General features: G+C 44.9%; 1 protein-coding gene across 1 annotated transcript; it reads right to left on the bottom strand.

Moving 5' to 3' along the window:
* Nucleotides 1-1,174: 1,174 nt before the first annotated feature.
* On the bottom strand, nt 1,175-2,121 carry GSTUM_00008779001 (uncharacterized protein; the record flags this gene model as incomplete). Its single annotated transcript, XM_002840274.1, has 4 exons — nt 1,175-1,395; nt 1,478-1,808; nt 1,847-1,890; nt 1,947-2,121. The coding sequence occupies 4 exons, from the start codon at nt 2,119-2,121 to the stop codon at nt 1,175-1,177; spliced, it is 771 nt and encodes a 256-aa protein (XP_002840320.1).
* Nucleotides 2,122-10,271: the final 8,150 nt, after the last annotated feature.

Consider the following 10,271-nt stretch of genomic DNA (forward strand, 5'->3'; position numbering starts at 1 on the left):
CACCAGGAAACTGCCAATAATTCATCCAACCCCCCTCCCCATAATCCCCAATAGGGAGATGATGACTTCACCTTTTGAGAAAATGGTTAGCACTGAGTACGAGAGCAATGGTAAAAGGGTGGTTTGGTGGTAGCATAGATGACAATGCTTTGCTTACTAATAGTATTTCAAAATCTATGGTATCATAATATCATACTATTTCAGACTGTACATAACGCACACAAACTAGGGTACAATCTTTACGAGAGGCATCGCCTGGTGGCCATATCGTATATCGTACTGTAGTATGATACGATACCTACAAACGCCGAGGATGCCCCGAATACCGACTGTACCCGGAACGCCGGGGGTGCTACAAATACCGAGGGCGCCCTAAATACCGATGGTGCCCTAAACACCGAGGGTGCCCCAAAAATTGAGGGTGCCTCCAATGAACACCTGACTAAGATAGAGTTTTTCTCGGACACTGAGGAATATAATCGCCAGTATGCAAGGGTCCAGAAGATATACTTCAATTACATAAACTCCAAAGCCTGCAGAAACCCGAGGCGCCTGACGATGGGGAATAAAGTAGGTGGGGTATGGGAATTTGACGTACTCTCGGAAAAAGTAGTCGCACACTAGAAAGACGACAGTGAGGCTAAAGAGAGTCTAAAGCCAGTGAAGGTAAGGGAGTTGACCGGCCAAGAGCTGTCAAGTCGGCCGGTGTTCCCAGCTGTCCAGCATACGCGAACTATTGGTCATGGCCATTAGCCTTCTCCAGTTCTCAACCAATTTTCAGGTTATCACGTGGGGAGTAAAGTGAAGAAGGATGATTTGAGGATAGGTACTGTACGTTTACGCCCCTCCCACCCTTCTTTTCCAGTTAATTAACGAACTGTACTTGAGGTGCAATTCCCTAGTTGTGCGGTTTACTAGAATTTGCCCGCGTCCTAGACTCCCTACATAAAGACATGGCGACAAGTTAGATAGGGAAAGGGATAGGAATCGCAGTTATCGAGAATAAACCTAAGAAGGTCTGGCTGTGTGATATACAGACTTAACTTGACACAACAAAATTTCCCGCTACAGATTACTGGTATGTAGAGAGACAAACTCCCAATTTGTATTATAACCACTAGCAACAACAATTCATAGTCAATATAACCCCTTTATTCGCTCAAGATTCCGACGCTTAAGACACCAGCGTCATCTTAATCCTCCCTTTTCCCATGCACTCCTCCACATCGCCCATCGCACTAACCTCAACCAAACCAAACAGTCCCACAGACCGGCTCTCAGCAGACCCCTCAACTGTGAACGGATAATCCTCAGCGCCAAACGCAGATTTTTGCTCGTCGGGCGCCAAATCCCTCATGCAGATCAAGCCTTCGACCCCAACCCTGCGTACAAATACTACACAAACCCATTCGTGAGGATTTTCAGCTAGCCCTCCTTCTTGGTAACCCCCTAACGTAGCTCGTGTCCAACGTAGTACTAGATTCTAGCCTCCCCGCACATCTGCGCGTTGCGACGTCAGTTGTTGATCTTTCCGCATATTCACTCAAGTTTCGCTTTTGAGTAGAGTTTTGGGTGTAATGGCTCCACAAGTTAGAGGTGCGAAACGACGTCCGTATAGCAGTGGATGGGGGATGTGAAGTAGGTGTAGATCCTGCTCGCAAGAACGTAGTGTCGGAATTCAGGGTAGCCCTGGTGGCGGAACTGAAGTATTCGGCTGAGAGAATGAACCCATCGCTAGGGTGTGCACGAGTCTGTTGAAGAAAGGGTTGTAAGGGTCGACAAATCGGTCGAGTGAGTCCGCGAGCGCTCTGGCCGTAACTGTGTGTAGGGTCAGGGCTCGGGTTACTTTCGAATTGGTTTTGGAGGCCTTCGAAGTTGGAAGCTGGTTGGCTGCCGCGACGTCTAGGCTGTTTGTTAGCTTTAGTTTGGCAAAGTGTATAATATACGAGTAGATGGCCAATGGGGGGGAGGGTTAGCAAGCCTTAGCATAGCGGTTTGCGAAAACGCCTCATAAATCTTCCCCGCGACACTGGTGTTTGCCGGCGGCATAAACTCCTCAACTAAATAATTGGTCTGCCAAGGCGTCCAACTGCTCGATAAAAAAATCCCGGTAGACCGCATAGAAGAGAATTGATTCCGTTGAGGAAAATCTAGTGTGGAAGCCTAGTAACACCAGCTCCGACCTCACGGCAGTGTTAACCAAAGCACGACATATGGCCCCAGGTCCCCTGCTCACGACACACGCAGATCATAAGGAATTTGACCTCGCCGGGTCGAAGTTTGGCAGATTTACCACCCGAGATAGGGGTACACCGGGTGTAGTTTGTACTAATAGCGGACGCCAATTTAAGTTGGATGGGGATGCCGTGCTGAACTCGGGAAAACCATTGACATTTCCAATTTCTCCCTGAACTCCGCCCCCAGCAATCCAATAATTGTGAATTTATCTTCCATTCTAAGAGTGTATTATCACCGATCTGAGCCCGCTGCGCTATATCAGTGATTGGAAAAGAAAAACCAGTGGGGCTCTGGTTGTTCGGGATTCAATAGCGGGGTATAGGTAATACTAGGGGGGTAGAAAGGCGCTGGGAGCTATACGCCGCAGTAAGCGTAGAACCGAGGAGCATCATAGTGCGATGCAGGATTAATCTGCCAAGCTGGGCTACACGAGTACATAACTGACCCTCGTCTGGTGTTGAAAATAGCTGTTAGGTACTCGTAGCTTGAAACTATGGATACGGTGGTGTGCGTACCTCTCATATGAGGACACGTAAGCGGTGAAAAGCTCCCACCCCCATATCCCCCCTCCTCCCTCCCTCCTCTCTCCCCCCCAGAAGCCAACCAACCCCACTCCTCACCTCCTGTACGAAACTCTCCTCGCTTCTCTTCTGTCTTTTTTTCACACACACAATACAAGGTTCTCTCACCCCCCTCAGAGCCATCTCTATCCACCGCATAAAACCTCCCTTTCAATCATTACCGTTGCAACTACCGCTTGTTTCTTGTCCATCTCCCTCAATTTCCAACATCTGTGTTGTAATGTGACTTCCAAATATGCATCGGCTTTTGTCATTGAATACGACAGAATATTTTAATAAGGGTTTACCATGCGATTGAGCTCATTACACAGCTGACTACTACAGAGTTTCCTCAGAAACTATATTGTGGTACTAGTTTGACTATCTCGCTCACATTTCCTTTCTCCTTACCACTTGGCTGTTAGGATCGCTTCCCGATCACTCCCAAAATATATTTGTGCAACATGTAACGAGTCATATAGTAGAAGTAATATGTGTAATTACTTCAGTTGTTTTCAATATAGTGATCGTCTCTTAGTTGTCCCCTGTTGCTTAAGAAAATACTCTTATTTTCTTAAATACTCCAACAGTAACTATCATTCACTATACTTGTCTTGTCTATCCTGCAAGGGAGATATGTGAGGTATGAATATGAAGTAGTATTCGGAAAGATATATGTTAGGAAATAAGGTGGTTGTATAAAGATCTATCTCAAGGGCCAAACCCATCATCTTTTATACACCTTCCCACAACCCGCATACAAATCCAACTGTCATATGAATTGCGGCTGCCCTACATATGACTACATAACCCTTTGTCTTCATAACCTCTTCTTAGGTCATGCACATAGCCCCCATGACTTCTAAACAGGTCATGTGTGCAAAATTCAAGTAAGACTTACAAAGCTTACTCCTATCCAACTAACAATTCTAATATAACATAATGATCATGACTTATAATCTAAACCATGTGTGAAACCCACATGATTCCTAAACAGGTCATGTGTATGAACACCCCATATAACAAATAAAATCGTTTACAAACCATGCCGGGTTCCTAACATCGGCCATATTGTATTATTACTCTTGTTCTTTTCCTTTTTTCTTGTACAAGGTATATGTCATAGGTGGCAGTAGCATGTTCTTGACTAGCATAAGTAGGGCCTGATAGCCCCCGGTAGAGCATCAATCAAGCAAGAAGTACAACTTCAATCAAGAATTAAAACAATCTAATAAGCATCATATCCGAGTGATCACTCATGACAGGGCATACAACAGTCGCATGCAATCTAGTAACACCCTGCAAATAGATGAAGTCTAATGCTGAAGGGTAAAGTATATCATATATATTGCTAAATGGGAGTAACTGACTAGCCCGCATGATGGAACCGAAAAAGTGGGCAAAGCTAAAACTGTACATCCAACCCCCCCCCCCCACTCACCCTCGGACTCACATTTCCTAATAAGTATTATCCGCCGCTGCGCTGCCCAGTTTCTTCACCTAACGCTTTAGTTCCTAGGCGGCAGTATTAGTGTTAATCCTATTATCAAAAGAGCCAGTTGGTTGGTCAGCCAAGTGACCCTTGGACTTCTCACGGTCGACGGAGCTGACGCCGATGTTCTCACTGCAAAGGTCTGACTCGACCATTCCAGTCATCGGTGTCTTTCCTAAGGCTAGGAACCGGTATTGAGATAGTATCCTCTGGAGCCAAGAGGACAACTCCCACTCAGAGCACACTCACAATCCACAGACAATCGAGTCAACTCATTGCCTCCGAAGCTGGCAGCCCTCCGAGTAAACGAATGAGATCAACAAGATTACGCTCTATTAAGCTGCGAGCGTGAGACCCCGATTATGGAGGTGATCCAGCATGATCTACCTGTGACTCAGTGATAATCAGATAGCCTCCACCACTGGCCATCCACGTTGCCCGCACAACACCACTCCAGTTCTTTGGTCACCTCCTACTTCATGCCAATGTAGTCGCCAGTGTACACGACTCTAATGTGCGTATCTGCCCTCGTTTCACCGCTTCTGTTGAGTGCTCTACTTCCATGTATATTGGGCAGATAGAGAACACTTGTTCACTTTTCATTCATTAGAACCCTCTCCCTCCTTAATCCCGCCAAAATAATTATTGGTTTCCCAAAAATAACAAACTTATATCATTCTTTCCACCTCCTCTCATCCAACACCATCACCCAACCAAAGAACTCCGCTCGAATGTCTGCTGCCGGAGGAGCTATGGCAGGTAGAGCCCAAGGCCAAGTAGACGGCCAAGCACAGGGTTTACGCGACGGCGAATTAGCCGTCATTGAGGCAACAAGGGCGGTGTGGGGTTTGATCGGTGGCCGCTCTGTGGGGGACTTTGCCGTTGTTGGGGGCGCTGCCCTACTCCTCCACGGGGCGACTATTCGGACAAGAGACTTTGATTTTGGTATTACGGCCGGGTCAATAGATGCTTTCGTGAGGGCTGCCGACACAGACAGCAGGTTCTCTCAACTCCCCTTAGATTGGGAGTCCAATTCAACATTCGGAATAATTGTTGGAATTGATTTTGTGCAGATTGGCTGTGGCTACCTCCCAATTACAGGCCTATTGCCTGGATGAAACCCTGCCGGTGGCCAGTCTGGTTGACCTGGCACTAACAAAAGGGATAGCTTGGGTCGATCGCGGGTATATGAAAGACCTGGATGGTCTTAAGTTTGTGGTGGAGATGATCGTGAGGAAGGGGCAGAATTTCTGAAGATTGAGGGGCGACGAGAGGGAGTTGCTGGGAGATATTATTGAGGGCCTAGACTGCAGTGAAGGCAGACAACCGCATAGAGTTATAAGAATCCTCTTGTGAGTATAACCTTATTTTCATGGGCCATGTGCCCGCTTGGCACAGATTGGGAAGATTTGGTTCACTGGATGTCCTACGGGTGTGTACTAGTACAGTATCGCATGTATCCGTTACTGAGTGATTGGGAAAATTCGGGGTGAGATGTAGTAATCCGGGTGGGGTTCTACAAGGTCCAATAGATGGTGTTTGGTTCGGGTCCTGATTTAAGGAATAAAGAGAAAGGTGAAATGGGATACGGTGCAAGTCGCCAAAAGGCGGGTCCTCCAATAACTATTGCAACTGATCGGGATTGGGCCAGGACACTACAAACGGGAGGTGAAAATACTGTAACTTATTCCAGACCAGTATTATTTTTATCTTACATATTAATTGTGTCTCCCCTACCCACCCCCCACGGTATTTTTCGGCATGTTCTACGTTGATTGGGTCCCTTGTTTCACCTTCACCAAAAAACTCAAATAATACGAAGATACAGTGCCTAAGTTTTGAATATTTTGCTAGCAGGGGTCAGGGTAATGAATTGGGAAAGGTCGCTTAGGGCTGGAGTTCAGTGCAGTAGGATTTTCAGTTCTGTCCTTACACCCTTACTCCCGGACAAATACTCACTCACACTTACACCTCTACTACAAATATTAAACAACAAATCAAGTATTTATATCCTTCTGTGGGCTACTGTACATGTACATGCTTGTATATCTCCAATTCTGATTGCTTTGACTCTCATGCTAATAAAGGAAAGGACAAACATCACACCTTCACCCCAGGTCTTTTGGCAATTCTTGAGGCCTTTCTGCTTTGTTCCTAGTATACTACTGTTTGCCAAAGTCCACTGAGAACCCCTGAAGCAGGAACTCTTGTGCAGTTTGGTGGATGAGGTATATTTTCGAACCAATGACCTGTAAAAAAAGTCAGCACAAATTTTTCACCAATTTTTTTGAATCCAGCCAGATCCCCATTGTCCTTGCTTTCTTTATACTCCCATCTGATTCAGAACTTGATGTTCATTTATCACAATGTAAGAGGCCTCACTGCCACTACCACTATGGTCTTCATGGGGGCCTCTTTGAAGGGTCTTTGAAAGGGCCTTTTGGGGCTCAGCGGGGTCTTCAAGTGTGTTCTCGGTGGTTTTCAGGGATGGTCTTTGTGGGCTTTGTGGGAGTCTTTTGAGAGGTCATTGAGGGGGGTCTTCAGTGGGAGTCTTTAGAGAGTCTTCAATAGGGTTATCAATAGAAGTCTTTGGGAAGTCTTTGGGGAGGTATTTGGCGAAAGTCTTTGGGGAGCCTTTGTGGAGGTCTATGGTGGGACTCTTTGGGGAGGATTTTGGGGGAAGTATTTGGAGAGGTCTTTGGCTGAGGTCTTTGGAGATCTTTGGGGGGTTTTTGGGGGTCTCTGTAGAGGTATTAAGAGGGTCTCCAGGGGGACTTCAAGGGGGCCTTCAGCAGGAGTTTTTGAAAGGTCTTTGAGGGGGTTTTTGGTGGGGGTCTTTGGAGGGGCCCCTGGGGGGGTCTTCAGTGGGAGTCTTCAGGGAGGCTTTGGGAGGTCTATGGAGGTCTCCAAAGGTCTACGGTATTTAATACTTGATAAACAGGCCATTTGCATTGATCATAGGCTCACACCTTGCTTGCATGCTTGCATGCTTTCATGCTTACAATAAGCTCCTCGAACTCATACTCTCCTATATTTTCCCATGCTGCCTTCACTGCAGCTCTTAATCAATCATATGTCATATTCTTGAGATAGTTATCCTGAAGATAATTTCTCATGATATACCATACCTTTTCAATAGAATTTAAGTCCGGTGAAAAACAGGCCAACAAATAACCTCCACTCCTCTTTCCCTTAGTTTAATTGTGTTATCACCTGCTGTATGTCTAGGTGTGCCATTCTGGATTAGCATTAAGAAGATTCCATTTTGGCGACACAATTCAAGATATCTGTAATTAATTGGTACTGTATGTGCACAGTAGCTTTGTGAATTGATTGGCCCCTAGTCCTTTTCTTAGAATATACCTGGACCTTGTATATTACTGTGAAAACACCCCAAAACATCCATCTCTTCTTTCTCTGATGTCTTTCTACTATGCAAGTAGTATCCCACTCTTCTCCTGCCCTCCATGCCACCCATGTCTGTGTATGCCTTCCACTAGTTATCCAGGTTTCGTCTGTCTACAGTATTGAATCTCACCATTGCTGTATCCAGTTAACATACTCCTGTGCCCATTAAAGTCTAACTACCTGATTTGGCTTTGAGATTGGTGGTTTTCTCATAGTCAAACACCAGTGAAATCCTTCCTTAACTAGAGCAGCTCTTATTGCATTCCTTCCTACTCTCAAATCTAACTCTTCTACAAGCTGTTGAAACGAAAGTCGCCTATTCTGTGCAGACATGCATATATATTCAATGAGCTTTTCAATTTGTGCTTGGGTAATGGTTGGAGGATGACCGGATCACTTGGTTGGTGTTAGTGGTAATATACATGCATACTGAATTTAGTATAGAGAGAATCCAGTCTTTTCCTTTATTTGTTTATATTTCCATCCTACAGAACACAGGAGTTGGCAGTCACATCTTTGATCTTAGGTTAAGTGTAGCATTTTTTTCCTAGATGGTTGAGACAGGAAAACAAGGATTATAGTAACTAGATAAAAAGACTCTGGATTTAGATCAAGTGAGATTCTAATACAATGAAATCACTATAATTTAACTTGAAATACCAAATCGTAATGTTACTATAATACATTCTGCTGTGAAAACTTTTTCACTTAGCCTTCCTAGCCTCTAACCAACCATGACACTAGTGCTTACATTACTGCCAGGACCCCTGCTACTGGAGCACCTCCTACTAGTGCAATATTCAAAACTTAGGTGCTGTACCTTCTTAAGGCTATTGTAGCTAGAGATTGTCTGCAATTCTTGTTCTTTCTCTGCTGCTGGAGGTGTCCTATATTTACACAAACTTCTCCTTTACAAACATCTTCTTTGTCCATCAACCTTGCAGAATTCCATACCACATTTTCATCATGAGGCCCTCACCATACCTATCACTCGAGTCATTCAAACATCTCACAAAATATTTCCCTTATGCTATAGCTGTTCCAGACAGTTCTGATACCTTTGTGCTTCTTCTCCAGTTTCCTAACTCTCATAGTGTGACACCTTATTGCCTTTTAGACCTCTGGAGCATAACCTAATACTTCCGGTATCCATAGTGCTAATTCTTAAACTCTTCTAAACACTTCTCCTTGCACTAACCGCTAGTTCTCACATACCCTTACCCACATGCTGACCCTTAGCTTGCTCCACCATTGCATTTCCAAACCATTGCCAAACAACCTTCGCCTCATCCTCCAAACTGTGGAAGCTTCATGATTTTCAACACTACTAAGCGACTAGCAGTCAGCAGGAGGCCGATGCCTTACTCAGACCACTTAAGGCCTGTCCTGATTTGAACGATTGACCAACGGCGGTTTCGGAATGTGGTTCGTCAGAGACTCCCCACCACTGGGCAGTGGATGCGCGGTGGTGGTTTGATCATTTAAAAGGCGCTGTGAAGATCATTCTTTTATTTTTTTTGTCCACCGAGAACAAGACAGTTCGGATCGATCTTTAGAAATTGGATACTCTTAAAAACCGACACTTTACCCAAGGAAATAATGCTGATGAGGCCGCCATTCCAATCCCCAGTGTTCCCAATGGGCTAGGTATGCCAGGCCGAAGGAAATCCAGGCCTGGCTTAAGAGAATTCCCGAGGATCTAGCCTGGCCGGAGCCTATAGGCCTCGAAGTAACTGAGGTGGGCCCGGCCTGGGTTACCTATAGGGTGTATAGGCTTTGCACTACCTGCCTTTTGGAGCTTGCTAAGCCAGATTTTTGCTTCCCTTTTGTTTTTAACTTCTGTTCAATATGACTTACCTTCTTCCAGCCTTCACCTACCTAGTAAAATCTTTCTATGCAATGTTACTCGGACCAGTAGTAGTACCTGTTCCAAATAATTTATTTCTAGTGGAAACTTGAAAGGACAAGTTAAAACCCCAGGAAAACTGTAGGTATTGTACGTTGACAAAATTAACCACTGTTCAACAGAGAACATCTTCAGCAATAACAGCTACCCTCTCCCACCAACCCACTATTATCAAAACCAAAAAAAGAAGAAGAAAAAAATTGCAAATACATAGGAAAGTGACTAAGCAAAAGCCTTAGTAATCGAGGCAAATTTGTACCAAAAATTCTGATTTTGAAGAGTTTTTAAAGAGGCTTTCAGATTGATTCTATGTGGAATACCTACCAATAGCCATTCAAGTTGTCACATACACAAATAGTGATAATCCACTAGCTGTTTACAGAGTCTCTAGAAACTTTCCTATTGTGTAGCAGCAAATTTAAGGTGGGAACATTGTTGAAGGAGGGGTTGCTATGGTAAATATCATAGAAAATTGGTAATAACAGAGACTTTTAAGTAATGACAGATCTTTACAAGCTTTCAGGACCTTCATGTTAGGAATACCGAGATCCGATACCTAGGAACCACCCTAGGTAGGGTAACCTCTCCCGAAATCGAAATCTCAGGTCTCCAACACCCCCCTCCGGCCTCCTTATGGCGCCCACGCGTCATCATACATATCGATCTT

This window comes from Tuber melanosporum (assembly GCF_000151645.1).
Source record: "Tuber melanosporum whole genome shotgun sequence assembly, scaffold_5, strain Mel28".
NCBI classification, from domain to species: Eukaryota; Fungi; Ascomycota; class Pezizomycetes; order Pezizales; family Tuberaceae; genus Tuber; species Tuber melanosporum.